Genomic DNA, 27,085 nt, shown 5'->3' with positions numbered 1-27,085 from the left:
GAGTAAAATGAAGTTATTCCGGCGACTCGAGTTGATAGACATTGATGACTAATGGCATTGTTTGGGAGATTTGTGCGGATTGACTCGTTTGCACCACCTGGTCCTTTTTTACATCGAATTCGTGATCAACTTCAACGTCATTCCTTCAATCGCCACGCTGACCAGCCACTCGTGGATTCTCTCCCTCCTGACGGCGTACTGGTGGTTTTCAGCGGTAGACCGTCACAGCCAAGACGAACGCTCATTGCCCCCGCCACAGCCACCAAACCATACATACTTGGCCACACATCTGAGAATCCCTCGTGTCACCTATCGATCCACGGGCTGACAGGATTTGACTTTCTGGGTACGGAGTAGATCCACGGGCCTGACTCGGACAAACAGTGATGTCCCGGCGCCTACGTCGGTCTCCTAGCCTAGAATCCTTTAATCTCTCTAATCACTCAAGTTCCCCTCTTCCCCCTCTTCTCAGTTTCTTGTGAAACACTCATATCTATTATATGTCTTCCTTGTATACCAGCATCGCGAAGGGAGAACTACCTCGCATTTCGGACTCTGATGCTCTCCGTCTTTTCGCCGACTGTTTCCCAGACCTCTCTCACCTGAAAAATGCAGACCCCACCGTGGAATCTAGCTCAAGTACAGGCTCCAAGTCCTGGACTCCCTCCAGGGCCGTCTTTGGAGAGGATTTTACAGAGGTGAATCGGACCTTGGTTAGTATGCTAGCCGTGAAATGGCTTCTTGCGGATGACTACGAGGCCTTCACCGGCGGTCAGCCCGAGGCGGCGCGGCTATCCAGGGCCTCCTTCCAGTCCTTGCGGGAATTCTCTTTGCAGGGAAATCCGTCTTCCGAAGATATCTACGCCCTGCTGGTCGCGCTGGTCATTGATGATATCGGCAAGGATCCCGCCTTGGCCCAAGAGGTCGAGGAAATGGCGTCCGCGGCGTCCCCGGTGTCCCCCGCGTCTCCCGCATCACCCGCCTCTAGTGACCACTCCGGTACGGTCTTACAGGCCGCACAGGCGGGTCTAGTGTCTAGTTTAAGAGATATGCCTCGCAAAACCCGGATGGCGGTCCTCCAGAATTTAGAACTCGGCTCTCGAGTCAATATCGCTCAGGTATTGCAGGGGGAGACCGCGCCAGCTAGCTTAGCAGTGCTGCAGCAGATTCCGGAAGCTGACCAAGGGTTCCACATCCGAGCGACGGTCACGTTCTTGGATGTAGCGGGGGCTGCTGCACACAGGAACCCGCACGGCTGCGTGGTGATGACGGAATCGGTGTTCCGATCATACATGGCCACAATCCAGCGACTCGATGAATTCCGCAGGCACTTGATCGACACTCCGCGAGCTTGCTACGACCAGGTTCTGACCTTCCGCGCGAACACCCTGCACGAGTGTGGCTTTGGCCTCCTATCCACGGATAACAGCGACGAGCGCGCGCTGCTTCGGCTGCTATCTATGGGGCGGGTGGAGAACAAGGACGTAGCCGAGCGGTTCCAGCGGGCTTTCAATCTCCTCGCAGACCCCACGCGGCGTGTTCTGGTAGATGGACTCAGTGTGGACGGAATCGATGACGGCGTTGCGGTCGTGCCCTACTACGCGCCGGGGCTCTTGTCAGAGATCCTTAAGAAGATCCCAAAGCACAGTGAGGACGCCACCGTCCAGGTGCTGGCGGCCTATATGTCTTTCCTCGCGCGGGTGTTTGGCGGGTCCACACCGCAACCGGGCAAGCTGGGCGGCCTAGTCGAACGGGACGTCTCGTTTGCCCTAGCCACCGTTGAGAGCAGCGAGTTCAAAGAAAATCCGGACATCCTAGCCTCGCTCGAGATGCCATGGGAAAAGGTAAATTGACATCCGTCCCCTACGACACCTGGCGCCCTAGTTGATTGAATATGTCAGGACGATGCGGAGCGCCGGCGTCGTGGCGGGTGGTATTCGGCCGTGAAAGCTTTGGCTCGGTTTTTATACGTGGGGAGGTCGGCCCAGGGACGTGGCGCTGGCAGTTAACGAAATAACGATTTTAATGCAAGTATACGTGTTTTCTTTTTTACCATATGGACCATTATCTGTTTTTTGCTTTGGCTGCGTTGCCTTGTTTCGATGTATATAGATATCTAGTGGATGGCGGGAGCAGGTGGTATATTGGCGGACGTACGGCCTCATCAACGGCTATATGACTCGAGCCACGGCTCTATGGAACGGTTCATTCATAATTATGGCATCTAATTCATGTCCCGCACGAAGTTCCCCCGCGCGGCTAGATCTACAGAACGAGAGTTCGTGGTCTAATATTCCAGCGTCTGCTTAATCGCATCGTATATCCCTGTTTTCATCAATCAGCAAGGCGGACTAGGCAAAAACAACCACATAGCAAGAAGGAACTTACGAGCAACGTCCGGGAGGATGAATTTCTCAAACTCCAGCCCGGTATGGGTACTCCACCCCGCGACACGCTTGACAGGCGCTTCTAACCGCAAGAAAGCGCCATCCTGGATAGTGGCGGCCACCTCGGCGCCAACCCCGTAGTTAATCATGCTCTCGTGCACGACAATCGCTCTCCCCGTCTTAGTGACGCTGTCGAGCACCGTCTGTCGGTCCCAGGGGTAGATAGTGCGCAGGTCGATCAGTTCGATGTTAGCGCCCATGGCCTTCTCGGCGGCGGCGATGGCTGCCGAACAGAGGTACATGGGCTGGCCGTAGGAGATGATTGTTAGGTCGTTGCCGGGCTTCACGATCTCGGCCTTGCTGAGCGGGATGGTGTAGTATTCGCTCGGAACGTGCTCTACTGCTGCGCGGTAGAGGATCTTGGGCTCCATGAAGATGACGGGGTCGTTGTGTTCGAAGATGGATGCTAGGAGAAGGCCCTTTGCCTGCGAGGGGGACCGCGGCATCACGACGCGGACGCCGGGGACATGCGAAAAGAGCGCTTCAGGCGATTGTGTATGATATCTATATTCAACAGTTAGTCATGCGTGCAGGGGCACAGTCCGTCCACACAAGCAAGCAGATCGCGAACTGATGAAACCACGAGAACGAGAACAGAACTTACAACGCCCCATGTCCAACAGCACCACAAGGCATCCGCACCACCATCCCACCCGCATTCGACTCCGTACTTCCCTCCCGATACCGGAACTTCGCCGCCTCATTCACGATCTGATCAAAAGCGGGAAAGACATAATCTGCGAACTGGATCTCCGCCACAGGCCGCATGCCCTCCGCCGCGGCACCAATAGCGAACCCCACAATCCCCTGCTCCGTCAACGGGGTGTTGAAGACACGCTCGGAGCCAAACTCCGATTGCAAGTCCATCGAGCACCGGAAGACACCTCCGAAAGCGACGTCCTCGCCGAAGAGCATGACCTGGTTGGAGGCCGTCAGAGCCGTCCGCAGGGCGGAATTGATCGCCTGATACATATTGAGCGACTTCGAGGTGGTAGACTCTGGGAGATCTAGGTTATTGGAGAGCGAGGCCGAACTGTGGTGCAAAAGAGGTGAAGACCGGTAGTCGATGGGGAGGTTGAGGCGTGCGGCCGCTGATGGTGCGGCGGTGGAGTACCGCCGACATGGCGGACGTATTAGTCGTAACGTCGGGGATCTAAGGGTGTGCATAGTGAAATGGAGAGTCGAGATAGGACTGAGAAGAAGAAGAAGTAAAGTATCAAAGAGAGGGGGATAGTGAGGTATGTCTCCCCTTGATATTTATCTACTTGCTTCTCCGGCGTCATGCGGGGGCGCCGATCCCGCGGATAACCGAGACGGATGCCTGGGTGCCTGTGCTCGATCGCTTAGTCATTATCCCCAGATCTGCCATCATCTCACCTCATCTCTTCTCTTCTCTACTCTTCTAGATCTACTCTCATCTTCCCTTTCTCATGCTCAGTGTCTTCATTGGATTCAAGTATTGTTATTGCAGGGATATCTGTCGAGTTTAACTCTGGAAATATAGCAGCGACGCGTTAATCGCACCATGCATTTGCACTAACTCCATGACATTGAAGTATATACTACCTATACTCCAAGACACAACTTGGCTCATGCCAGAGACTATCTGCTTCCTGCACTGTAAAGAAGTGGAAACCCGAGTACTCTAGTGCTGATTAGAGTCATTAACACCGTTCCAACCCCAAAGGCGTTGTCTTCCTGATGCCCTTATTTAGGTAAAGCGAAGGCCCCTAGTTGCCCCACAGCCTCACCAAGCCAAACCTTTGAGCTCTCCATGATCAGTGAGTCCTATATTGAGCAGGAGAGTACCTATAAGATTGCGGGGATACAAATCCTTTACCTCGTATCTGGGAAAGGGACAACCCAGCTTCTGGCCAATCATTGTTGACTGATGATGACATGCCGGGGGCCTGAAGCTCCGAAGTTGCATCAATCCTTTGGTTGCAATCTATCTCTCCATAAGGCTGTCGACAATAGGTCTTGCAAATCTGATCATCTGCTTGGCCATTTGCTGGGTCAACATGCAATTGGTACCTTGAATTGTCGAATCGCAAATGTACTGGGTGATGTAGAGAGCACCCGATACTAACAATATTGGAAACTCTTTACTGCGGTGCTTTGTATATCTGAGGCTTTCTACCAGTGCAGGCCTCCGTGTCAGTGTGGAGATGTCGCTTGCACGATCTCAACTATAAGCTTGCACATCTAACCATAGAGCACTGCACCCAGATAGGTATACTTTAGTGCCAATCATTTGAAGCCTGGTCTGAAGCCACTGCCATCATTCCTTCCGCTTCGTTAATGTTTGTTGGAATATTAGGCGACCCAGCAGTGTGAAAGCTGCCAGGCATTATGGTCTGAAAATAGAAACACTTGCAATCATTATGTCATGACCAGGTGCCTTGCATCCTTCCTTCTCATTACCTCTCCTCACTAGCAACAAGGTCTCTATTACTCGGTCCCTGGATATATTGAAACCAACAGGAGGCCAAGATGGGCCGTTACATGCGTCATGCCGGCAAGGTTTTCACTCCTGCTGCTGACTTCGTAGGCCTCCCAACCCAACATGATCCAATAATAGAAAGGAGGACGGCAGAAGGACATCAAATGGGATCCTTGGGAAATGATGGAGATGCAAATCATGCCTAAGCAGGACTGAGAGGTATGGTGAGTGATGAGGGCAAGGCGGATTCCACTCTCTGGATGGGGATAGGGATATCATTTTGACAGAAATGTTCAGCCTCCAAGGAAGGGAAAGTCAGCCTACACGAACAGGCTGCAACTTTACGGGAAGCAAATTGGTCTTGGCCATGGCTATAAATGAGGGCCCGCATCCCTTGGTTGTCCTCGAATATCTCAAACCACCTCCTTCCAAAGCAACAGCAGAAACATCCACTCTCAATAGCAACAGACTCTTATCTACAACTTTCACCAATCACCACCACCATGCTTTCACAGTACTACCTCGCCATGCTCGCCACTCTAGCAGCTGGCAGCTCAGCAGCGGCCCTCGAACCCCGTCAACCCACATGCACCTTCAAACTCGGATATTTACACACCCAGGTACGTAGAGGGACACATCGAAGTATACTTACGATCCGAACCCACCCCATCTAACCTCACACCACGGACACAGAACCCAGTTGGAGGAGGAGACGTGAACCTTTCCTGCCATGCCACTCTCGACTACGGCGATGGCCGCAAGGAGAACCTATCCGAAAAGTGCAACGAGGTCAGTCGTGACCACTGCTACGAATCGCAGCTGCCCTTCAAAATCTGGTATGTTTCTCTTGCGGGGCTGGGCTCTCTGCCCTAGTGAGTGGCTGACAATTGAGTTATAGTATTGTCACCAACACTGATAATACCGATGGCTATTTGGACTATGCTAATAAGCATCGTGACTTTAACGAGGAGGGTTGCTCGAAGGACGGCTGGGCGAACCCGGTTGGTGCGAGCAACGAGGTTACTTGCACTTTTCCCTGTGATTAGGTGGGAAGAGGTCTTGGGCGGATGGGAACGGAGGAGATGTGCGGGTTTGGAGAGGGGGGGGGATAGGGAATATATGTGTGTGTGGGGGGGTTTTATACAGCATTAGGTTTTTGAAATATCCCGAGATCCATCCATGGTGGTACAATAGCACTGTTTTGTCACGAGTAATGTAGAAGACATCGAGGATGTCACCTGGGCTGGAGACTACAAACAGATGATCTGAAGTAAAGAGTTCCAGAGACTACAATGGTAGTGTCCACCGGCTTTCGCAGTCTTATCACATTTTGAATACCTTCATATAATACATCTATCTATCTATACGCACAGAACTGCATCGAAACACACACTAATAAACCATATAACGTACAGCAGAATCCTCATGGACGGCAGTGGTTCAACCCTCCGCCTGCCTCATCAGCAAGCCCTTGACAAACGGGAGCCGCTCAATGACCTCCAAACCCAGACTCCGCCCCCAAGCGATCGGTCCCTGGCCCGGAACATTGTACAACTTGTGGAGCATATCGCAGGCGCCGCCGATCTTGGCGTTGGTGGTGTACCGCTCCGCGGCGTACCGCTCGAGGGTCAGAATGTCGCCGACGTCCATTCCGTGGGTCGCGGCGTAATCGAGGGTGCGGGCCAGGGATGCTACATCGCCCATACCGAGGTTGAGGCCCTGTCCGGCGAGAGGGTGGATGACGTGAGCCGCATCGCCGACGAGGGCCACCCGCGGCGAGACGTACGTGGAGGCGTGGCGGAACCGGAGAGGGAAGGCCGCTACGCTTCCTTCTTGCACGCCCGTCACTAGTGGAGGCTGTGGGCCGGATTGGGGCGTGTGTTGCAGGCGCCAGGACAACTCGCTCTCGTGCTGATCGTCGACGTCTGACGATGTAGGCTTCTCCATGCCCATCATGTATTTCAGGTCCGGCATGCCAAGCCGGAAGGCTGCGTTTACCATTGCGATGAACGATTTGGGGGCCAGGGATTTGAGATAGGCGGCGTTCTCCGCTGTGGTCGACCACACCAGGGTCGCGTGGTTGTTGGGTAAGGGGAGGAGAGCCACGGGACCGCCCAGTGAGGGCAGGAAACGCTGGTAGGCTGTCTTTGTGCCAAGCGGGAACGGGACCGGGTCCTGCTCCGCCAGCGACAGAGTCGCGACCACGCCGTTTCGGTTGTAGTCCCACCCATCGGTCGAGATATCAGCGAACCGACGAACCGGACTGTTGATTCCGTCGGCCCCGACCAACAATCTGGCCGCGATGCGCGACGGTGCTTGCGATGGTGCGGCTCCCGTCGGCGAGAGAGACAGGATCGGCCAGGCCGACAGATCCGGCCCGTCGGGAAGGTCCGTGCCATTGTCGATGGACGAGACGGTGGTGTTGGAGAAAATGGAGACGTTCTCATCGCCCGACGCGGATATCCGCGACAGAAGCGCGCGAACCAGATTCGAATTCTCCGTCATGGTTGCGACAGTGCGCAGGTCCTCGAACGGCGACGTTTCCATGGACCAGTCGAAGGAGATGCGGGAGCCCGTTTCCCCATCCCATACCTGCATCTCCTGGTATTGCTGAGCGCGGTCCTGGTCCAGATGATCCCAAGCACCGATTTTCTGCAAGAACGAGACGGACGACGGCGTCAGGCTGCTGACTCGGTTGGAGAAGTGCTGCGAATCGAGGTTCCATGCGCGAGCCTTCTGGAGGTCCTGGGTCTCGATCAACGCAACCTTGAGTTTCGAAGTCGCCGGAGAAGCTCCTACACATGAATATTAGGACATGTCTTCCTCAATATATTGAACTATCGGTAATTGGACTCACGGAGCGCAGCTAAGAGACCGAGGCCGGCAGGCCCCCCTCCGACGCAAACCACATCATAGATCTCGGGAGTCACCTGGGCGTCCGACGCAAATTGCCTCCGAGCCGGCAGACGACCCGATCGACAAGAGGGACAGACATAGGGACGAATCAACGACCGAGCGAGAGGCCGCATGACGAAGGGAATAATCACGATGGGAGTCTCAGGCGAATGAAGTGGATGGACGGAATGCAACAAAACATGCGGGAGAGACGATGGGGGGACAAACCAGACAAACAGCGGCACATGACCCGCTTTCCGTTATCTTAGGCCGTCCGAGGCGGAGATTCATCTTGCGTCACTGATCTATATCCTTATCTATTCTACTCCAACATCCATCATCCTTTTTGGTTTTTGTTTCTCACTGTCTATTGCTCATCAGGATGGGTTCTTCCCAGGGACCGACGAAAAAGCGGTGGTGGTGGAACCTGTCCCTTGTAGGACTACTCTCCCTCGCCTCCCTCCCCAATCCCGCCTCCGCTTGGGAGCCTGTCCACTTCGGTCTACGTCCACAGATCCCTCTGGGGAAACCAGCATCGGAGCCTCCTAATCTTGAATTTGTAAGTATTTTTCTGGGTGGAGGATACGAAAAAAAGAAAGGAAGAACAGAAAAAAACGAAGAAAATAGTACGATAGGCTGACCGATGATCGTATAGAACTTACGCCACATCTTCCATCGCGGCATCAATGAGCATCTAGATCTCCATCGGCGTTTGGATATCCAACCACATACTCGTCTTTTGCAGGTTTCAGAGGATGGGGAGGAACAAGGACCCGCGGACCTGGAAGCCCCCCTGGTGGCCTCGTCGCATCCGGTCACCATCGAACGCCTGGTGAATCGACACCCTTCCGTCATCGAGGACTACCTGGCGGCCGCAAGGTCGGGAGAAGCAGCGGTGGCCTTGTCGCCATCTGACTGGACGATGGATACCCTTGATGGCCCAAAAGTGACCGATAAGAGGAGTGTGCTCACCCTTGCCCGGATGACGGCCAATGACTACGTGGAGGTGCCCGGCAACACCGACTGGCAGGACATCCATGGCCGCTTCAACTACTCGTCGAGCTTCGGCTGGAGAAAAGACGGGCTCCGTGGTCACGTTTATGCGGACAAGACGAACAGCACGATCGTCATTTCGCTCAAGGGGACCTCGCCCGCCCTGTTTGACGGCGCGGGGACCACCACCAACGACAAGTTGAACGACAACTTGTTCTTCAGTTGCTGCTGTGGCCAGGGGGGTTCCTATCTCTGGCGCCAGGTCTGTGACTGCCAGACCTCGGCGTTTACCGCCAACGTGACCTGCATTGTCGAGTCGATGAACGATGAGAACCGGTACTACCGCGCCGCGCTTGACCTCTACGCCAATGTGACGGATCTGTACCCCAATGCCAACGTCTGGCTCACCGGTCACTCCTTGGGCGGGGCGATGACAAGCCTCCTGGGTCTGACCTATGGCCTTCCCGTCGTCACCTTCGAAGCCGTCCCGGAGGCGCTTCCCGCCGCCCGACTGGGCCTCCCGAGCCCGCCTGGGCACGACCCCCGACTGTCCCAGTCGCGACGGAACACCGGGGCTTACCATTTCGGCCACACGGCCGACCCGATCTACATGGGCACCTGCAACGGGGTGAGTTCGGTGTGCACGTGGGGTGGCTATGCGATGGAGTCGGCATGCCACACCGGCCAGATGTGTGCCTATGACACTGTCGGGGACAAAGGCTGGCGGGTAGCCATCGGGACGCACCGGATCAGAGCGGTGATCAGCGATGTCATCGAGGCCTACGATCAAGTGCCCCCCTGCGCAGCCGAGGAGGAGTGCTACGACTGCGAGCTGTGGAAATTCTTCCGGAGTAATGGGTCCGAGATCACGACAACGACCAGTACCACCGCCAGCTCGACGAGCACTACGTCGACCAGCACCTCCACATGCGAGACCCCTGGATGGTGGGGATGCTTGGATGAGAGCACCACAACCACGGCCACTTCCACCACCTCGTCTTCATCAACATCATCCACCACGTGCAAGACACCAGGCTGGTTCGGCTGCAACGATCCCACCACCACCACTGATGCTACCCCGGGCCCGCCAGTTACCACCACTCTGCCCACCTCGACCGCAACCTCCACCAGTACCTGCGAGCATCCGGGATGGTTCGGCTGTCGCGATCCCACGACGCCAACCGCGACGCCAACTTCCCCTCCGACTCTGACCTCCATTTGTGACACCCCTGGATTCTTCTGGGGATGCTGGGACCCCGAAACCGCAAGTCCTCCCCCCATCACCGCACCACCTTGATACACGAATACCATGTTTTGTTATTAGATTATATATATTGGCGTTGTCTCCTGTCTGATGGTCCATTGGCGTTTTGATTTCTATACATGTTTTGGCTTAACGAAACATATGACGTCTACGAATATTACACCGCTACTCTTGTTGGTCACGGATATACTAGGTCCATTGTTTTGATATGTCTGCTTGTTTCGGTATGCATAGTGAATTCAGGACACCACATAGTTTGATTTTTGAACTAGGCACAATAGAGACCTCCACTAGAGTTTCGCTAGAGATTAATAGGCAATTGAAACCCAACTCTTGCTGTACACGAGGAATCTACTCGGAATAGTATGGTGGATGTTGATAGTGAATGCAAACAAGGCAAACCGCAGCTATTGTTGATCTCCGCCCGCCGACCAGACCGGACGGACCTTCTCCTTCTCCTGCCTCCACTCCACTCCACCATCTCACAAGACGCGAAGATTCATGGGGGCAATTGATCAGTTATAGGCCTGGAGCCTCGTCCAGCACTTCATCACCATGTCGCGCCCCTTCCCCTACACCTACATCTCGTGCCCGTGTGCCGACACCCCCGTCCCCGACCCGGCCAGGAAGCGGAGATCGCGAGACTCCCCCCACAAGCCCCATCCCGAACGCCCAAAATCCCAGGAGGTGCCTCAATTTGAGGATGAGGACGAGAAGACCTTCGATCCGCGATCTCTACGGTCCAATTTCTCCTTGTACCCCCCGGAACAGCTCCTCTACTGCGAGGACTGTCACCAGATTAAGTGCCCACGATGCATCACGGAGGAGATTGTCTGCTCCTATTGCCCTAACTGTCTGTTTGAAACGCCGAGCAGTATGGTTAGGAGTGAGGGAAACCGGTGAGTACTGGGTGGAATGCGTGCACTGGCACTGGAACCAGAACGTAGCGCTAACGGATGCCATGATCTGTCTAGATGCGCGAGAAACTGCTTTAACTGCCCCGCGTGCACGGCACCGCTCGCAGTCACGACACTAGAGAATATCACGGGAGGTGGCAGCCAGCAGGGCCCTTGGGTGTTGTCGTGTGGATACTGCATGTGGACAACCCTAGACATCGGCATTAAATTCGACAAGCCCACCAATATCCGCACCCAGCTGTCCAAGATGACGGATTCTGTGTCCCAAGGCAGACAGAGGTCTAAAACGTTCGGAGAACTCAAGTCGCCGCTCTCGACATACAGATCAATTGACGAGCAGTTCATGTCGTCGCAAGACGGCAAAAGCGATGAGTCTACAACGACTACCGAGCAGGCTCCCCTTGGTCACGACGCCAGATTCAACGCTTTGAGCAACTTCTACAAGAACCAAATCGCCGCGACATCGTCGTCACCGAACGATCCATTGGGAACTGATTTTGGGGCTGGCTTCTCCTCACCCGGTGCCCTGAACCGCATCATGTCCCTTTACACCTCGTCCTCCCGGCTCAGTGGGCTTTACGGTGGCAATAAGAAACCCAAGACCAAGCCACCAGTGATGCGTGAGGCTCTCACCGCCAGCGAAGGACTCAAGGTCCCCGCCCCGAACGCCGAAACCTCGTTGATCAAACGAATTGCCTCCAAAGAATGCGGGTGGGAGGGTCTAGCATCCATCGAGCAGCAGTGTTTCCAGCCCCCGACGCCCGCTTCGTCGAGGACCTCCTTCCGCTCCCCGTTCTCCTTCGGACTAAGCGCTCAAAGCGCTGCAAATCCTGTAAACACATCCTCGTCAAGCCCGAGTTCAAACCGCAGTCGACCCGCTTCCGTATCCGTCTCATCGCTCTCAGCTACATCCCCCTGTCTACCATGCGACCCCTCACTCAGGGACCGTCCGCCTCTGCCCCCATCCCCAGCCCCCCTCCCAACCTAGACGCCCTATCCCCCTTGAAACCAATCCAGCTACTCCTCACACTGAAAAACCACATGTTCGACCCCGTCCGAATCACCCTGGCAACACCATCAGTGACCCCAGGACGTGTAGCCTCCAAAGTTACAATCCTATGCCCGCAGTTCGACATCGGCGCCAACAGTGACGTCTGGGACGAAGCCTTGCAAACAACCGCCCCAGGAGACCAGCGCTCGTCGCGCTCCGGTGGCTTAGGTGTCTACGAGAAAGTAGCAGAAGCCGGCAAGGTGTGGGACAAGGGCCGAAACTGGACGACCGTCGTCTTGGAAGTCGTTCCGGGCATGTTACCGGGTGGGAAACCACTGTCCAGCACTGCAGGTACCACGAAGAGCCCCGCCGGTAAAGACAGCGACTCCGACTCCGACGACGATGATGATGATGATGACGACGATGACGACAATACAATGATGCAGGGGTCTTTCGACTGGAGCGGCCAATCCCAAGACACTTCGCAGAAGCAACTCCAACCAGACGAAGACGTCCTTGATATCCCGGTCTTTGTCCGCATGGAATGGGACTCCGATAACCAGATCGATAACGAACAGTCGATAGGGAAGGGCCCGAGTTCAGATACTGTCAAGAGAGAGTTGGCTTACTGGATGGTGTTGGGCGTGGGGAGGATCAGTCGAGAGCTGGGGTAGTGATTTCATTCTGTGAAGTGTAGATATTTTTTTGCGCTGCTATCTATGTTGTTGTTGCGGTTGTTGTCACATCATACCCATGTTTTGTTCTTCGATTTAACATAATACTATCCATCAATCTTTCTCCTGTTTTCTGTTGAATAAATGGTGATTTGGTCACTGGGTATATATACATGGATGGATTCTTGATTATGTTACATGATACTGATCGTTGAGGTTACTCCCATCCAACGGACCACAGCTAGATGAATAGGTCAAAGTACAAGCCAGATTCCCTTCCAGAGCGGATAGTGTTCACGAAGTGGGTATCAATGCAGGCATTTCTGAGTCGGATAAGGGTTTTCGACTGCTGAGTATCGTATCTGATAGAGCTGTCTGAGCAATCCGTAGTTGGTTTTATCCATACTGCCTGACACATGATGACATGTTGTGTGGTGTTCAGGTAGCCGTACAGGATCAGACAGTGCTGTGTCTTTCTAAGTCTTCCGTAATGGCATATTGGTAGGTATGCTTGGCGATCACCCAATCTCAGGTAATGGAGGTTCCCGGATGCTGAGACTCAGGAGCCAGAGAGCGATGATAGCGGTTCGGTCATGCTTCCAAGTTGTTTGTGGTAAGGCGGACTAGACTAGGCCAAGGGGCGCGTAAGGCTCCAGTCAGGGGAATGGGGGGCGCCTTCATGGTTTTCGGGGCGTCGGGTCCCTCTATAGTCGGCATCGGCGAGGTCACGAAGGTTGCGTTCTGCCCGCAATCGAGCAGCGATGAGAGATCCGGGTCCATGCGGCTCTTCTAGACATTGTCTATTATGCACGCCGGATCGTACATCAGCTAGAATGAGGAGATCATTCGTCTATCCCCAAGCCCAGCCCCTTCGCTTCAATGTCCTCCCGGAACGCCGCTCTAACATCCTCTGCCGCGACCCGTAACCTCACCTTACCACTCCGTTCGCCCCTGCTTGGGATCGCGGAGCTTCCCAGTGGACCCTTGGTTCCGGCACCATACTCCAAAGCCAGCACGCCGGAGTTCATCAGCTCCATGGCTGCGAAACCCAGTGCTTTCACACGCGCTCCGCCGCCACCCGCGAGAAGAAACTCCTTGATACCCGCGCCTGCTGCACCAGCGACGGCGACGGCGGCGTCGGCAATGCGCTTCGCTTCGTCGATGACGTCGCCGAATGTGGATTCGGAGATCCCGGTCCGTTTGACGCGTGCTAGCAGGGCTGCGAGGAAGAGCTTCGCGGAGAGTGGGAGACAACGGAGGGATTGCTGGAGTGGGGTAGATGTGGCTTCTTGGATGGCTTGCTTGATCGTTGCGATTGTGACCCGTCCGGAGGGCGGTTTGGGTTGGGCGTTCTTTTGCGGGGATGAGATATTTTGCTTTCGGGCGGGCGTCTTGGTGGGAGTTGGTGGTAATGACTCTGTATCGTCCGCTTTCATCGCATCCTCTTTTGATGCAGCTTCGCTGGACTGTTCTGCGATTTCTACTGCGCGACGACAGATATCCAGTGCACGCCGTGCATCTCCACTGACAGCAGCCACCTTCCGGCTCGCGAATTGAATAGCGTCTGCGTCGACGATTTTCCCTGGGATATTCGCCAAACGAGTGCTAATAATCTCCATGAGGTCTGTATGCTTATAGCCGGGGAAGGTTATACGGGTCAAACCGAGACGACTGGAGATCTTGTTGCTAAGTGTTCGCTCCGGCAAGTCCATGGTATTTGCCACGGCCAGAACGATGAGTCGAGAGTGACGAAGCGCTGGCCAATTGAAAAAGTTGTACATGACAGACTGGTTTCGGGTCACCAATTGGTCAAGTTCGTCCATCAGCACTACACAAGATACTCGTCGAGGCGACGGATGCGAGAATTCTCGTTCAAGCAGATCGAGGGCGTGAGATGGGGAGACCCGATCACCTTTCAGTGCTTGCCACAGCAGCGAATAAGACTGATGCGGATCGGTGACTCTCATCCCGTTGATCTCGACAAAGATAAAGTCGTCCATCTCTTCGGCGAGAACGGCGGAATTCAACTGCGCAACGACTTCGCGAACTGTTGCCGTCTTCCCCGTTCCTGGAGTTCCTGAGATATAGATGCACGTCCCGCTTCCCTCCATGATTGCAGCACTGAGGTGATTGTAGACGGTGTCGAATTCGCTCTTCCGACATGGGAGCGACTCAGGGACGGTTGAAACGTGTAGAAGGGTGCGCGCTTGGCGATATGGGGAAGCGAAGTGTGAAGGCGAAAGTACACGAGTACCAAGAGGTGTGAATTCGAGGGGCTTTTTGACGACGATTCTGTCAAAGTCTGATTAGCACCTCGTTCGACATAATAGCAGTCACTACACATACCTTCTATGTGATGGGGTTGTAAGGGCCTTTTGGCGTCGTGATTGAGGCGTGACATTCATGGAGGCCATCTTCTGCTTCTTTCGCGGAGTGGAGGGCGCAATATCCTCTTTGTCTTTCGTATCGACATACTGGCGAATCAATTAGCAAGACCCTGTCCTCCCACTCAAGGGACAACAACTCACATCCTCATCCGCCTGCTTGCGCTTCTTGGCCGACTTGAGCTTATCCTTGATCATCTGTATGAGGTCGAAGATGTTGTCCTCGTGGTAGACCTCCTCCCAAATGAACTCCTCAGTATATCGGCCTTGTACCTGATTTACCCCCCTGCGACAGATAATGCTTTTGTTGTATTCCGCCAATTCCTCCTTTCCTTTCGGGGGTGCGCCGTTCGGGTACTTGGCGAAGAAAATATCCTTGGACATGACCGTCGCCTTGCCAGTGATCGACTTGACGGGGTTCACGTTGAAATCCGCAGTCAGATACTGCTCATTGGGCAAAGCATCCGTCCGTCGCTTGTTCCGAGTGGACATGAACTCATCCGGCGACGCGAACCACATTATATTCGCCGACATGACCGATTCCTCGTCATCGTCCTCCTCTTCCACAAAGTCGATGACAATCCCCACCCAATCCTTGCCAGGCTCTGGTGATTTCAAGAGCACAATCTGTCCCAACATGCATTCGAACGAGCCCGTTCGGGCCCCGACAATGCGTCGGCGATGCTTGGTTTTGGCGCGGGAGGAGCGTCGTCGATTCGATTTCGGGGTACCTTCGAGATGATCTTCGTTTGACTCCTCCTCTTTCAATGCGTCGTCGTTCGAATCATAGATCCATTCCCAAGGGAGATCTTCCTCGCCCAGTTCGTCGTCGGAATCCTCCCGAACCAGACCTCCTTTGGTCATCCATTGCTGGGCTCGCTCGCGGGCATTGGCCCCGCGAGTTTTCGCTGCTGCGGTTCCATTTGGTTCCGATGCCATTGTCGTGTCGTTAATGGCAAAGGAGATGAAATGGGAACGTTCGGAGAAATCTCTCTGGAAAAGAAGAGGACGCGCCGAGATGCGCGTCTGGACCAATCCAGGCGGAGCGGAACTTTACCCGGTCGATCGGCGGAGGTCATGTTTGTCCTGTTTGCACTTTATATAGTTCTGTCTCCTCTCTATATTCCTATATCTAACGGTCATTCCAACGAGGTAGGAGGGAATGAATGAATGGTTTATATCATATTTATGCTTGTTCTTTTGATATTAACATAGGGTCGACCACCACTTTATCTCTTAGCGGGAATTATGGGCTGGAAATGTCCTCCCCTGGATATATATATCTTACTCCACGGACTTGTTTTTCTACAATACCAGAAATTTGACCAAGAATTCCAAAGTCTACTGTATGCTGTCCAACGACTGTACCAGCTGTCATGCAGAGGAGAAATCATAGCCTTGACCTTCAAGACTTGATACTCCGGGTCATATTCCCACCTGCACAAATTCTTCTCCGAGGCTTTCTGCAAAATGCAACGGATGTCCTTACAAAGGTTTTCCGAAGACAGCTCCAGTCGCAAGTTCTCCTCGTTCCATCTGAGCAAGAACGACTCAGAGTCTGTGCCACTGCTGAAGAATCCAATGGGATGGCGTTTGACGCCTTGGGGTGGTAAGTGATCGATGACGGGGAGATGGCTGACGGTACCATGGTGAATAGCGTGAAGGTTCATTGCGCAGCTATCTTGAATCCCATTCCAACCAGGTTATCGAACGCCACCACAAGACACCAGTCCCCAGGATAACCCGAATTAGGAGCATACTTGGATCAATATTACCTGTACAGAGAAACTGCATGTTGCTTGTATAGGCCGAGCTCATAGAATTCGACACATACTAGGATCTTTCGTCGCTGGACGTTGGGGATGGACACCCCGATCATAAAACCAGTTTCGAACGGGAGCCTGGATGAGATCGTGCATCTTATCATCAGCATGGACAGGATCTTCGTCCCTCTGGGAATGCCAGTACGATATACCCACTGATCCAAAGCTTGCTCGCTGCACAGGCCTTCTTCTCTAGTACCGGAAGAACCCCAGAACCTGACCATCATCACTCCAGATCGCGGACCCACATACACCATATCGCAGAATATCAAAGAATTACTGCCCCATATAGGCCAATTGAGGCCTGATCCATTGTACTTCGTGAGGGTCATCACTTAGGATGCGCAGTTAGAGTGTGGCCGGCACGTCCCTTCAAAGTACCCAGCGAACGGGTTATTCGTATAAACGGTGAAGCCTATTTGGAACTCATTTGGGAGTATGAGTTCCTTCAACTTCGTTGGTGGAACCCTGAGGGATGTGGCCCCGAAGCTTCCATTCCTGGACTGGTCGGTCTCATCCTCATTTCGCTTGACAAGCGCAACATCGGTGTGGGAAACTTCTATAAAAATGCGCGAAATGTCCCTGCCTCTGGCAGATAGGCGGAAGACTCTGTCGCCATATGAAGGGCCGCGCGACGCTATAGTGAGGCATCTTTCGCGCATCCCATCTTCGACAAGAACATCTGGAATTGTGCGCAATTCCATGCCACTGTTAGAATGCTTTTCAAAATCGAGCATGACCCCGTGTCGCAGCATGTCACACTCGCTGCTGTCCGTAATGCCACTCACTGGCCAGGTCACAGTTTCTCTGCGCCAGAGGTTCGTCCTGACGGCCCATCTTCTTTTCAAATAGTTAAAATCCCCATTGATATCCTATTGTACTGGGAGATTCAAGCAGATCCATGTCCTCTCTCTTCAAGACAAGGACAAAGAAAGTGTTCCAGTACTTGACTTTTGTGGTGGATATGTTGAAGCCTGAAAAGTAGCTTATTACTTGTTCAAAAGCCTCATCAACCTGAAGTATGGTTGGACACCGCCAATAGTAATCGGCCATGGCTTAGCAGGAAGAGAACCGAGGTGAGATGCTAAGAAATAGCCATCGAATGACACATATTTGGTATCAGGACAGAGATCTCATAGTTGCTCCCAAGTCTTATTATTGAGAGCTTCCCTGTTATGCCGGAGATTGAAGGGAAATATAACATGTCGAGATGGTAGATTGTCTCTGGAACTCGGGGTGGGTGTGCGTAAGCTGAAGAGAAGACCTGCTATCTAAGTGATAATAAGTCATCTGCATATGATTAAAGAATGAAGGGAGAGAGGGTACATTTTATATGGCCTTCTTTTTATAGACATTTTGATATATCCCCGCGGCCCTTCATACAAGGCACGTATTCTGATGGAACTCGCAGTTTCCCAAAAACCTTGAGACAGTTACTAGGAGCTTTCTGTAGATTCAAGATATCAGCCTACTCGTTAAGTAACTTGAGAGCCTGTTTATAGAAGTACTGCTCTCTTGTTGTCTCCATTATCAGGACCATCGACATTGATTGTGTCCGTGGACTGATGAAGACAGTCAAATAATGATGATTTTGGTGAATATGAAGGACTGCGGATAGTTGCATGAAGGTTTCAAGAGACATGACGATTCGAAACAACAATTTGTAGGGAAAAAACACTGCATGTCAGCTAACATTGGCCAGCTGCATTGTCTCATAGTTCCACAGTTTATATATATGAATTGTTTTGCTAGATTGTGTAGAAGTCTATATATATATATATAATTGGCTAAGATGAATGAATTCAAATAATGTGGAATCAGTGACAGTGACTAGATGTCTCATGCTTTCTGCAATCACAGGATAAAGCGCTCAATATGCAATGAATAAATGTCAGCAAAACATTCTGCCTCTCATCAAGATTGAAAGTTCATGTTGTAGCCTCCTGTTTTAGGGTCCTGGACAAAGTTGAAATTCTCAGTCGACAGTCCAAAGGGTTTGAGTATGCCGTTCCCTAGCTAGAGTTCAATGAAAGTTAGCACTGTCTTTCAAGATCAGGAGGCGTTGGCGTGTTTCGAAGCCTAGAAGGAAGAACGCACATCTTTCAGCTTGCCCATCATGTCACCCATTTCCTTCTCCCGGGCCGCATTGATCTTGGCCGGGAGTTCTCGAAGTGCCTTCTGGACGATGCGCCTGTCATCTGGCACCAAGTTATCCATCCCAGCAAGCTCCTTGTAATCCTCTTCAGCACCCTGCAGGTTACCCCATCCACTCAGTTCCATCTTCGCCCGAGCTCGTCGCATGAGCGCCTTCGCTCGAATGCGCATTATATTTTGTCTCCTCTCATCTATCTCCTGAAGGCGTTTCAGCTCTTTCAGCTCCGCTTCCTCGTCGTCTCCTGATATCTCCACTACCGCGTCTGCTGGCTCCGAGCCCGGCTTGGTTTCTTGCGGCGCATGGCCGTCGTCTCCCTCGGCTGGGGTAGATGGCGGATCGAATCGATCCAGAGACTCGAGACACGCGGTGGCAGCGCCAACCGCTTCCTTCCAATCTTCCATTTTCAAATAACAAGCTGCCATATTACTGCGCACGACGGCGACTTCATACTCGAGGTAGCTGGGGCACGAGGCCAGCGCGCGGTCGTAGCAGGATATCGCTTGGTCGTAGCATGATGCGGAGAATAATTTGTTCGCCTCGGCTTTTATCGAGTGAGACTCTTCCAAGAGTCGCTATTGGCAGAAGAGACGGGGTTAAAATAGTTCAAGTGTCTTGGAGTCTGTCGCGGGGGAGGAGGGGCACTCACTGCTTCTTCCGCCGCGGGGAATCGGGCATCGTGGAAAACGTCTTCGGGTTCGCTGTCGCTACCGGAAGGATCCTTGCGAGGTTCGTTGCTCATTTTGCTTGGTTATCTGAAGATTGATGTCAGGATATGTTACTAGAGCAAGGGTAACTGTAGCTGTCGGTGAGGTAAGTGGAGGAACTGAGGGATCGGCATCGGGAACCAGTTTGCGCCCGCCGGGTGGCCGCTAGTACGCCCGGAGTTAAGAGATGGGCTTATCGATAAGAGCAAGGCGACCCGCCAGTTTAATATTGTAGGGGAAAACACCGATCAGCTGGATCAGTTTGATAGTATAGTTTCTACCAGATTGAAGCTATTATTGTTTTATATTTTAGATTGGGGACATGATACATTAGGAGAAATGCTCGATTGTACGGAGTATATATCATCAATATCGTGTAGTCGTAAAAACAACAATCATCATATAGTACAAGAACCCGACCATGATTCTAAAACTCCAACTCTTCTACTTCCATTCCACAGTCGACACAGCGTTTGACTCCGATGCCTGTTTCTGGGTTTTCAATCGACCGTCCCCACTGATGGACATGTCGCCGTCCATTCCCCAGGTCATCGCCAAAATTGCCACCAGAAGCCCCCTGGCGGCTCCGTCGGTATGCGTCAACGCGAGTGCGCTTTTTCAAGTCCTGGAGTTTGTTCTTGAATTTGGTCTCGCGCCGCTGCTTCTTGTCGTTCTCACGTCGTTCAAATTCGGCGTCCAACGCTTCTGGAGAACCCCATTTCTTGGGAGAGAAGGCGTACTCTTCCACCTGAAAGCGCAGGTAAAGCATCATGTTGTTCCATGTCGACTTGTGTGGATTTGGCCGTTCCAGGTGCGGTAGAAGTTCTTCATCTCGTAGTTCAGCTGGGAAGAAAAGAGCTAGTCAATAACAGGATTACCGAGAGAAGGCGGGTCAGCATAAACTTACGATCTGTTAATAGGTAATCCTCCTTGGCCTCGGTCTTAGTCAGAAGACTATACTTCTCAGGGTACTTCTCTTTGCAAGCATGGCACACGCAGCAACGAAGCATTTCCTCCCATTTCCAATCAATCTCCAAACCGCCACATTCGCGACACGCCTTCTGCTTACTCCGATCCTCCAAGACACTCAGCCCCGGTTCAAATGGCCCTGTCCGATCACGGCGTAGCGACTGTAGAAGCTGTTGCCTTTCCCATTCCTTCTGTGTCATATGGGCTGGTTTCTGCTCGGCCTTTTCGTCTCGTATGTGCAATGCGCGGTTGTGGGGGTCATCCTCCTCGGTCAGGAAACCACCTTTGGTGTCTGTCATCTTGCTAAAGTCATATTCCACGTATTTGGTGAAATTGCGAGCCGGTCTGATGGTGTCAAGGGGACGCTTTGCGTTTGCACTGCCATCTCGGACATTCGCTGGAGTCTCGGACGCGGTCATGGAAGAATAAGTTCGCTTGACTCCTGATGCGCTAGAACTCCGGGCCTCTTCCGCTTCCCGCTGCTCGCGAATCGCTTTGGCTTTCATGCGATTGACTTCCTGCATTGATAGAGGACCTTGTCAACAGAGAACTTCATAACGGAGGCGGAGACACCTACGATTCGGCGCAACTGTTCTGGAGTGAGAGGCGGACGAGACATGTCTCCCGGAGTCCCGGCCTTGGCCTCCGTCGGTGGGGTTGAAGGGCGATTCGATGACATTGTCTCTAGATAAGTACGATCCTGTCAAGAGGGTAGATCATTGTCGCGATCGAGATTGCGGAGGAAGCCTTGTCGCCGCCGTTACACGTGACGATGACATTGCATAATTACGTCACGTGATGCAAGTGTGTTCTCGAGGCGGTTGGTTAGGGATCATGGTATGTCTTTCACATTACCAATGATGGAAATCATTAGAGGAAAGATTATGGCAAAGGCTGCCATAAGACTCCAGAATCAATATATATCGTATACTGGTGATATGCAACCATCGGCAGTCGAACACGGCTCCACTATAGACTCGTCCAGGCCATTCCAGATTGGGCAATTTTCTAGAATCTCCGCCGTGAGCCTGCGGGGTCGAAGGCAATATATGTCACAGGATCTACATAGCATTACAGCAGCATCACGACATGAATACTTCCTGATAGATGATATATCGCTAATATAGGAGTATTGGATTCAATTATGGGATTTCAGCCAGTGACCCTCTTATCAGATGAGTGAAGTCCGCATACATAGTGATAAGAGGATAGAACCGGTATAGACCACGTGACTGCACTAAGAGTCATATGTATTTTTTGCCCCTCATCCTCCCATTTTCCTTGCGACTCATCCATCTGCCCAGTATCGACCTCAGTGATCATGCCGCTCATTCAATCTGAGGAACAGCCTCAGGCTGGATCAGTATCCGAGCTACCGGACAGACTTCCCTTTCCCCCGGTCACGTACTCCCATATCTTGAACTGTTCTTATCAGAATTGGCATCCTCGGTATGCTCCCCCCGTGTTCCTGGCTCCTCTAGCTTTATAATGACTGCAATTACTGACAGCAACTGTACCTAGCTATCGCACCTTAACCCCGAAATCTCGAGCCATCCCCCTGACCCCACAATTCGTCTCGTGGCTCCGCGCCGATGGGATCGTCCTGCCGCCAGACGAGGCGCGACCGACCGACCCCGACGACGATGATGATACCTTCTCCGATGACGACGCAGACGAAGAACCAGATCCATCAACCGAATGGCGAGAGATCCACGACCGCGTCAAGTCCACGATCGCCGAGTACGGAGGCATAGTCACCCCGAAGCTCAACTGGAGCGCGCCGAAAGACGCAACTTGGATGGCGGCGACAAACGATCTCCAATGCCAAACCCCAAATGACATCTACCTTCTCCTCAAAAGCAGCGATTTCATCACGCACGATCTGGAACACCCGTTCGACGGCTGCGTCGGCGATAGCGCCGAGGACACTCCCTCTCCCCCACCTCAAGTCCCCTACAGTCTTGTCCTCCGCAAATACGTGAACTTCAACCCTGCGCTTGAATTCCGGTGTTTCGTGCGCAACCGTGTCCTGCTCTGTATGAGCCAAAGGGACCAGAACCATTACGACTTCCTCTTTGAGATGCGCGATGAACTCCGGTCCCGGATTCAGGCCTTCTTCGACGAGAAGCTGAAAGATACATTCCCGGATCCCAACTTCGTCTTCGACATTTATGTGCCGCAACCGTACCAGCGTGTGTGGCTGGTCGATATCAACCCGTGGGCTGTGCGGACGGACCCATTGCTGTTCAGCTGGCTGGAAATTCTGAACAAAAAAGACCCCATCGGCATCCAAGAAGACGACGGTGTGGAGGGGCAGTTTGTGAGAATTTCTCTCAACGGCGATATTACCACCCACAACGGAGCAGGCGAAGAGATCGAAGATATCGACTCCGAAAGCGACGACGACGAGGACCTCGACGAAGACGATGAAGACTCCCCGTTCCTTCCAGAGTTCCGTCTCATCAAGCGCGACGACCCAGAAGCGTATGCGTTCACGTCGACCCAGTATTCGGCCCACAAGCTGCCCCAAGAGGTGGTGGAGGCCTCCATGACTGGACCAGGGGGTATGGGCGAGTTCTTGGGCAAATGGCAGGACATCCTGGCCAAGCAAGCACAGGAATCGGATACAGATAGCGAGACTGCGTGACGGCTTTCTTTTCATTTTTACTTCCCTCTTCGGTTATCTTTGGCGGCGTTTGTTTACAGGCACTGCTTTGCATCTGGGCTAGATGGCGTTTTTAAAAATATGGCGAAATGTGCCATTATTACAAACATCCCACTGTATCTGTTAGTGGTCTGAAAACCCACTTTTTGGTTTTCGATGCAACCTCATTGCATGCGTCATAGTATATGCTGGTATAAGAGCGTAGGAGTAAACGTAGATATGATAGTTAACCGACAAATGCAAGCGGTCAACCATTACAGCTTATGCTTTTTCTCCCCGGAGGCCAACCTCCTAAACTCTTCCTGAGGCACCCCCTTAAGGAACCGCTTCAAACCCTCAAACACCTCAATCCCATTCTGACGGTCCAGAACCTCCCGCTCCGGCCGACGGATCAGCTCTTTGATCTTCAGCAAACTAGACTGGCTCAGGTGAGAACCAAGGCGGTCATCGACCTCCTCCAGGACCTTTTTCAAAAACCCAGCGGAGTCATCAGATTTGCCAGACGGGGCCGTAATGACCTTGTTTACGAAACCAGTCGCCACCAGCTCGTCGCACGTAATCCGCTTGCTCATGATGAGAGCCTCGTTAGCTTTGGCGATACCGAGGCGCTCGACGAGAGCGCGCGATGAGCCGCCTTCAGCGACGAGTCCGAGCGACGAGAAGGGCGTCAGGAGGAAGGTGTGCGGGGCGGCGTAGATGAAGTCGGCCATGGAGACCAGCGCTGCGGAGAGCCCGACGGCGGGACCGTTCAGAGCGACGACGAGGATCTTGGAGTGGTGTGCGAAGGTGTGCGTCAGGTCGAAATTGTTGATGACGAAGCTGCGGGTTAGTTCGCGGCGCACGTTGGTGCTGGTTTCGGCGCTGGGGCGCACTGCTGTCACGTCTGCGCCGCTGTGGTTGGCGTCAGATTGGGCCTGGTTTGGTCTGTGGGGGATGGTGGAGGGCGCTTACGCTGAGAAAAACCGGCCGCTGCCTGTCAGGACTGTGATGAAGATGTCATCCCTCTCGTCGATTTCTCGGAGACGTTCGCCGAGGAGGTAGTAGAGGTCTGCGTTCAGCGCGTTCAGCTTATCGGGGCGGTTCAGAGTGACGATGGCTACCCGATCTTGGTAGGTCACTGTGATATTTTGGTCCGCCATCGTGGAAGAAGTCGAGAGAGGAGATAGTAGAAACGAGTATATATAGCTGGTAATACAAGCGAGCAGACAATCGCGACAGTTAAGGGAGGCTCTCCTAGATCGTTTGAAGCGGATCACTCGGTTTATCAATTGCTGTATAAACACCTCGGATGCAAAGAGGGGAAACTCGTTAATTGATTAGAAGAATCCACCAGTAACCCTGGGTTCGTATGGGGCAGAGATCGTCTGAACGGTAAAGGATCTCTTGGACAGACAGCTCCGGCTGATGTTTTGCGGGGAGACCGACGGACCGAGATCCCAGCCGAGGCCCATGGGAAGTCACGGGAACACGCGGTCGATCATCCACATCAGAGCGATAGTTGTCGCAAACCGTCTCTGCTCAACAATCTCAAAGAAATCCGCTTTATTGGAAGGGTATCACTAAGGTATCAAGGAATTACATACAATAACACCGGTCTGGTGCGCCAGCCCCTGTAACTTTCATCAGTATTCAACTCCGGCATTTCATCCACGCCGGTCCGGAACTCCATAGGGGACCAGCCGTTCACTGCACTGACCCGTTACAGCCACTTTGTACCTTTACAAGGCGCCGGAGAATTTCCTACCGGCCCAGGAAGAGCCATTTTCTTGGTACTCTTGGCGAGTAATAGCGACTCTCTTCAGTTCCTCCTTGTTAGTCGCAAACCGTGCACCTCCGAGCCATGCGAACCGGATCGGACTGTTTCCAATTCATTAGCATGTCTGCGGTGAATGACAGAAAGGGACATTGGCTACTGACTCTTGAGGACGCCGAACTCTCACCACGCACTCTGTGGATGCGGTCTGACGTAACTCGGTTTCCCTAAATTGAACCAAATTAGCAGCATTCAAAATTGACATGTTGCATGAGGGCCATACAGGCGATCCATGAATCCTGGCAGCAAGGCATTTCCGCCAACAACCAGCACATTGGCCAGGAAGGCGGGGTGCAGTCCGGTAGGTAACACAGACAGGCTTTGCAGAATCATATCCGGAATCCCAGCCTGTTTCATACCGATATCGCCCGGCGTGAACAGGATTTCCGGAACGGTGAAGCGCTCATTGCCCAGAACCAAAACATCTTCCGATAACAGCGCCGTTTCCGAGCCAGACAATGTGCTCTTTCTCTTTTTGAGGTTCAGGAGGGGATCATGGGGTCGCATAAACCCCTTGACGCCGGCATTGGGATCGGGGAGAACATAGTCCACAACGACACCCTCGCTGGGGTCGGGTTGACTACGCTTCCGATTTCCTTTCCACGCTTGTTCCATTTCACCGGGGAAATTATTGCTCACGAAGCAGACCGCTTCCTTGACGTCGTTCATGATATATGTCTCATCCACCATGTTGTACTGCCGCATCGATACCATCTCCTTCAGGTAGTTTGTAAGATGTTTCCCACCGAGGTCCAGTCGACGGATGCCACGTTGAAGAGGTCGGCCTTTGTAGACAGGGGTCACCGTGGTGTGAGAAAAGCCGGAATCAACGACGAGGAGACATTCCGCTGGTGAGATGGGGCCGTCCGGGTTCTGTACCAGGGGATCTCCGAACAGAGACTGGATTTCATTCCATGCATTCAACGAGGGGCCTAGTATTAAACGTATAGTCAGCAAAGGGTTGGAATCATTTCACGATACCACGTTCTCGCCTCACCTATAGTTCTGAAGTAGCCGCCAAACCCCCATTCCTCCATTACAATCTCATCGGCATTCTTTTGCAATATCGGCAACGCGTTGGGGGCTTCCGTCAGGACCAGTGTCGTCTCCTCCGGGCTCGCAATGCGAAGATCTTTGCGCGCCGTCTTCTCGTCAAAGAACGAATGCTCCCATATCTCCTTCTCCGCCTCCCAGTTGACGATGTATCCCTTCTCGACCGGGCGTCGAAACATCAACTCGTTCCAATCCTTGACGTGGGTGTGGAGCTGCGAGCCGATGTAAACACGATTGTTCCGTGTTTTCGTGAGCGCGTTCGGTATCGTAGCGCATGTTGAGAGGAGTTGTGATCCATCGTCTGAGGGGACAGAGTCGGGCGCATATCCCGCTTTCATCGTATGTGCCCCATTGTCGATGACGAAAGTCTTGCTCGGTAGCGATGGCGCTTTCGCGATGGAGTTTCTCCCGGAGGGGCGAGGCTTAGTCGTGCCCATATCCTTCGTATTTCGTATTATGGGGCCTGTTGGTAGATTATCCGATTATGCAGAGCCTCTTAAAATGAGCAGAAAAGAAAAGAAAAATCAACGAGAAGCTCTGCTCTGAGAGGTAAGTTCGTCGGCGATAAAGCGGAGAGATCCACCGCTGGATAGGTGGGTGGGTTTGCAGTGTTTGCATTCTTTACATGTGCGATCATCCATAGTTTTGTCATGTCCATTGATTGGCTTTTTTTTAGGAGTCCGTGTCCAGTAGAGAGTGTTATACTTTTACACGCCATTCTTCAGAAGAATGAATCTCACAGTGACTGATTTGCTGCTCCTGAGGGCAAATCACACTCATTTAGAGAAGTGCTTCTAGACTGTAAGACACGTGACACGGACGTCGGTCGCGTTGCCTCCGCTCCGCGCTCCATTCCCTTTTTTTTTTCTTGGCCGATCGCCGGTCTTGCCGCATC

General features: G+C 52.9%; 13 protein-coding genes across 13 annotated transcripts; 5 read left to right on the top strand and 8 right to left on the bottom strand.

Moving 5' to 3' along the window:
• The first annotated feature begins 2 nt into the window (after positions 1 to 2).
• P168DRAFT_289314 (uncharacterized protein) lies at positions 3 to 2,016 on the top strand. Its single transcript, XM_024836972.1, has 2 exons — positions 3 to 1,844; positions 1,902 to 2,016. Exons 1-2 carry the CDS (start codon positions 501 to 503, stop codon positions 2,007 to 2,009), a joined length of 1,452 nt encoding a protein of 483 aa, XP_024694500.1. The 5' UTR covers positions 3 to 500; the 3' UTR covers positions 2,010 to 2,016.
• Positions 2,017 to 2,287: 271 nt separating this feature from the next.
• Positions 2,288 to 3,614, bottom strand: P168DRAFT_232832 (2-oxoisovalerate dehydrogenase subunit beta; the record flags this gene model as incomplete). Its single annotated transcript, XM_024833338.1, has 3 exons — positions 2,288 to 2,325; positions 2,389 to 2,951; positions 3,052 to 3,614. The coding sequence occupies 3 exons, from the start codon at positions 3,612 to 3,614 to the stop codon at positions 2,288 to 2,290; spliced, it is 1,164 nt and encodes a 387-aa protein (XP_024694499.1).
• A 1,779-nt stretch (positions 3,615 to 5,393) lies between these two features.
• Positions 5,394 to 5,936, top strand: P168DRAFT_280771 (uncharacterized protein; the record flags this gene model as incomplete). The annotated part of the gene is made up of 3 exons (XM_024835887.1): positions 5,394 to 5,510; positions 5,584 to 5,726; positions 5,789 to 5,936. 3 exons carry the CDS (start codon positions 5,394 to 5,396, stop codon positions 5,934 to 5,936), a joined length of 408 nt encoding a protein of 135 aa, XP_024694498.1.
• Positions 5,937 to 6,232: 296 nt separating this feature from the next.
• On the bottom strand, positions 6,233 to 7,926 carry P168DRAFT_303601 (putative ubiquinone biosynthesis monooxgenase (Coq6)). The gene is made up of 2 exons (XM_024838777.1): positions 7,748 to 7,926; positions 6,233 to 7,685 (listed from the first exon to the last, which is right to left on the bottom strand). Exons 1-2 carry the CDS (start codon positions 7,917 to 7,919, stop codon positions 6,331 to 6,333), a joined length of 1,527 nt encoding a protein of 508 aa, XP_024694497.1. The 5' UTR covers positions 7,920 to 7,926; the 3' UTR covers positions 6,233 to 6,330.
• A 171-nt stretch (positions 7,927 to 8,097) lies between these two features.
• atg15 (triglyceride lipase ATG15) lies at positions 8,098 to 10,288 on the top strand. Its single transcript, XM_024838776.1, has 2 exons — positions 8,098 to 8,344; positions 8,441 to 10,288. Exons 1-2 carry the CDS (start codon positions 8,168 to 8,170, stop codon positions 10,073 to 10,075), a joined length of 1,812 nt encoding a protein of 603 aa, XP_024694496.1. The 5' UTR covers positions 8,098 to 8,167; the 3' UTR covers positions 10,076 to 10,288.
• Positions 10,289 to 10,522: 234 nt separating this feature from the next.
• Positions 10,523 to 12,711, top strand: P168DRAFT_289309 (putative dynactin Arp1 p62 subunit RO2). Its single transcript, XM_024836971.1, has 3 exons — positions 10,523 to 10,941; positions 11,017 to 11,678; positions 11,711 to 12,711. Exons 1-3 carry the CDS (start codon positions 10,598 to 10,600, stop codon positions 12,622 to 12,624), a joined length of 1,920 nt encoding a protein of 639 aa, XP_024694495.1. The 5' UTR covers positions 10,523 to 10,597; the 3' UTR covers positions 12,625 to 12,711.
• Positions 12,712 to 13,466: 755 nt separating this feature from the next.
• P168DRAFT_317406 (origin recognition complex subunit 1) lies at positions 13,467 to 15,947 on the bottom strand (the record flags this gene model as incomplete). Its single annotated transcript, XM_024840099.1, has 3 exons — positions 13,467 to 14,916; positions 14,971 to 15,098; positions 15,153 to 15,947. 3 exons carry the CDS (start codon positions 15,945 to 15,947, stop codon positions 13,467 to 13,469), a joined length of 2,373 nt encoding a protein of 790 aa, XP_024694494.1.
• Positions 15,948 to 17,016: 1,069 nt separating this feature from the next.
• Positions 17,017 to 18,054, bottom strand: P168DRAFT_341498 (uncharacterized protein). Its single transcript, XM_024841801.1, has one exon. The coding sequence runs from the start codon at positions 17,584 to 17,586 to the stop codon at positions 17,167 to 17,169; it is 420 nt and encodes a 139-aa protein (XP_024694493.1). The 5' UTR covers positions 17,587 to 18,054; the 3' UTR covers positions 17,017 to 17,166.
• Positions 18,055 to 18,627: 573 nt separating this feature from the next.
• P168DRAFT_326201 (tetratricopeptide repeat protein) lies at positions 18,628 to 19,780 on the bottom strand. Its single transcript, XM_024841098.1, has 3 exons — positions 19,633 to 19,780; positions 18,929 to 19,558; positions 18,628 to 18,847 (listed from the first exon to the last, which is right to left on the bottom strand). The coding sequence occupies exons 1-3, from the start codon at positions 19,723 to 19,725 to the stop codon at positions 18,746 to 18,748; spliced, it is 825 nt and encodes a 274-aa protein (XP_024694492.1). The 5' UTR covers positions 19,726 to 19,780; the 3' UTR covers positions 18,628 to 18,745.
• Positions 19,781 to 20,032: 252 nt separating this feature from the next.
• Positions 20,033 to 21,359, bottom strand: rad14 (DNA repair protein RAD14). Its single transcript, XM_024834243.1, has 3 exons — positions 21,237 to 21,359; positions 20,598 to 21,177; positions 20,033 to 20,533 (listed from the first exon to the last, which is right to left on the bottom strand). The coding sequence occupies exons 1-3, from the start codon at positions 21,336 to 21,338 to the stop codon at positions 20,118 to 20,120; spliced, it is 1,098 nt and encodes a 365-aa protein (XP_024694491.1). The 5' UTR covers positions 21,339 to 21,359; the 3' UTR covers positions 20,033 to 20,117.
• Positions 21,360 to 21,963: 604 nt separating this feature from the next.
• On the top strand, positions 21,964 to 23,456 carry cdc123 (cell proliferation protein CDC123). The gene is made up of 2 exons (XM_024839365.1): positions 21,964 to 22,108; positions 22,181 to 23,456. Exons 1-2 carry the CDS (start codon positions 21,981 to 21,983, stop codon positions 23,304 to 23,306), a joined length of 1,254 nt encoding a protein of 417 aa, XP_024694490.1. The 5' UTR covers positions 21,964 to 21,980; the 3' UTR covers positions 23,307 to 23,456.
• Positions 23,457 to 23,578: 122 nt separating this feature from the next.
• Positions 23,579 to 24,463, bottom strand: P168DRAFT_317402 (dodecenoyl-CoA isomerase; the record flags this gene model as incomplete). Its single annotated transcript, XM_024840098.1, has 2 exons — positions 23,579 to 24,215; positions 24,276 to 24,463. 2 exons carry the CDS (start codon positions 24,461 to 24,463, stop codon positions 23,579 to 23,581), a joined length of 825 nt encoding a protein of 274 aa, XP_024694489.1.
• Positions 24,464 to 25,042: 579 nt separating this feature from the next.
• On the bottom strand, positions 25,043 to 26,627 carry arp6 (actin family protein; the record flags this gene model as incomplete). Its single annotated transcript, XM_024840097.1, has 4 exons — positions 25,043 to 25,181; positions 25,242 to 25,304; positions 25,361 to 26,069; positions 26,135 to 26,627. 4 exons carry the CDS (start codon positions 26,625 to 26,627, stop codon positions 25,043 to 25,045), a joined length of 1,404 nt encoding a protein of 467 aa, XP_024694488.1.
• Between the last annotated feature and the right edge of the window lie 458 nt (positions 26,628 to 27,085).

The sequence above is a fragment of the Aspergillus campestris genome, assembly GCF_002847485.1.
Source record: "Aspergillus campestris IBT 28561 chromosome Unknown P168scaffold_4, whole genome shotgun sequence".
NCBI lineage: Eukaryota > Fungi > Ascomycota > Eurotiomycetes > Eurotiales > Aspergillaceae > Aspergillus > Aspergillus campestris.
The sequence above is the reverse complement of the archived record's forward strand: the minus strand, read 5'-3'. Positions and strand labels throughout refer to the sequence as shown.

Coding starts and splice junctions, on each gene's coding strand:
- P168DRAFT_289314 (XM_024836972.1), top strand. CDS start 501: ATGTCTTCCTTGTATACCAGCATCGCGAAGGGAGAACTACCTCGCATT. Junction 1,845..1,901: donor TCGAGATGCCATGGGAAAAG/GTAAATTGACAT, acceptor TGAATATGTCAG/GACGATGCGGAGCGCCGGCG.
- P168DRAFT_303601 (XM_024838777.1), bottom strand. CDS start 7,919: ATGCGGCCTCTCGCTCGGTCGTTGATTCGTCCCTATGTCTGTCCCTCT. Junction 7,686..7,747: donor CGGTCTCTTAGCTGCGCTCC/GTGAGTCCAATT, acceptor ATTCATGTGTAG/GAGCTTCTCCGGCGACTTCG.
- atg15 (XM_024838776.1), top strand. CDS start 8,168: ATGGGTTCTTCCCAGGGACCGACGAAAAAGCGGTGGTGGTGGAACCTG. Junction 8,345..8,440: donor AGCCTCCTAATCTTGAATTT/GTAAGTATTTTT, acceptor ATGATCGTATAG/AACTTACGCCACATCTTCCA.
- P168DRAFT_289309 (XM_024836971.1), top strand. CDS start 10,598: ATGTCGCGCCCCTTCCCCTACACCTACATCTCGTGCCCGTGTGCCGAC. Junction 10,942..11,016: donor GTTAGGAGTGAGGGAAACCG/GTGAGTACTGGG, acceptor TGATCTGTCTAG/ATGCGCGAGAAACTGCTTTA. Junction 11,679..11,710: donor CAAAGAATGCGGGTGGGAGG/GTCTAGCATCCA, acceptor CAGTGTTTCCAG/CCCCCGACGCCCGCTTCGTC.
- P168DRAFT_341498 (XM_024841801.1), bottom strand. CDS start 17,586: ATGCTGCGACACGGGGTCATGCTCGATTTTGAAAAGCATTCTAACAGT.
- P168DRAFT_326201 (XM_024841098.1), bottom strand. CDS start 19,725: ATGAGCAACGAACCTCGCAAGGATCCTTCCGGTAGCGACAGCGAACCC. Junction 19,559..19,632: donor TCCCCGCGGCGGAAGAAGCA/GTGAGTGCCCCT, acceptor TTCTGCCAATAG/CGACTCTTGGAAGAGTCTCA. Junction 18,848..18,928: donor TGATGGGCAAGCTGAAAGAT/GTGCGTTCTTCC, acceptor ATTGAACTCTAG/CTAGGGAACGGCATACTCAA.
- rad14 (XM_024834243.1), bottom strand. CDS start 21,338: ATGTCATCGAATCGCCCTTCAACCCCACCGACGGAGGCCAAGGCCGGG. Junction 21,178..21,236: donor CAGAACAGTTGCGCCGAATC/GTAGGTGTCTCC, acceptor CTATCAATGCAG/GAAGTCAATCGCATGAAAGC. Junction 20,534..20,597: donor GGATTACCTATTAACAGATC/GTAAGTTTATGC, acceptor TTTTCTTCCCAG/CTGAACTACGAGATGAAGAA.
- cdc123 (XM_024839365.1), top strand. CDS start 21,981: ATGCCGCTCATTCAATCTGAGGAACAGCCTCAGGCTGGATCAGTATCC. Junction 22,109..22,180: donor TATCAGAATTGGCATCCTCG/GTATGCTCCCCC, acceptor AACTGTACCTAG/CTATCGCACCTTAACCCCGA.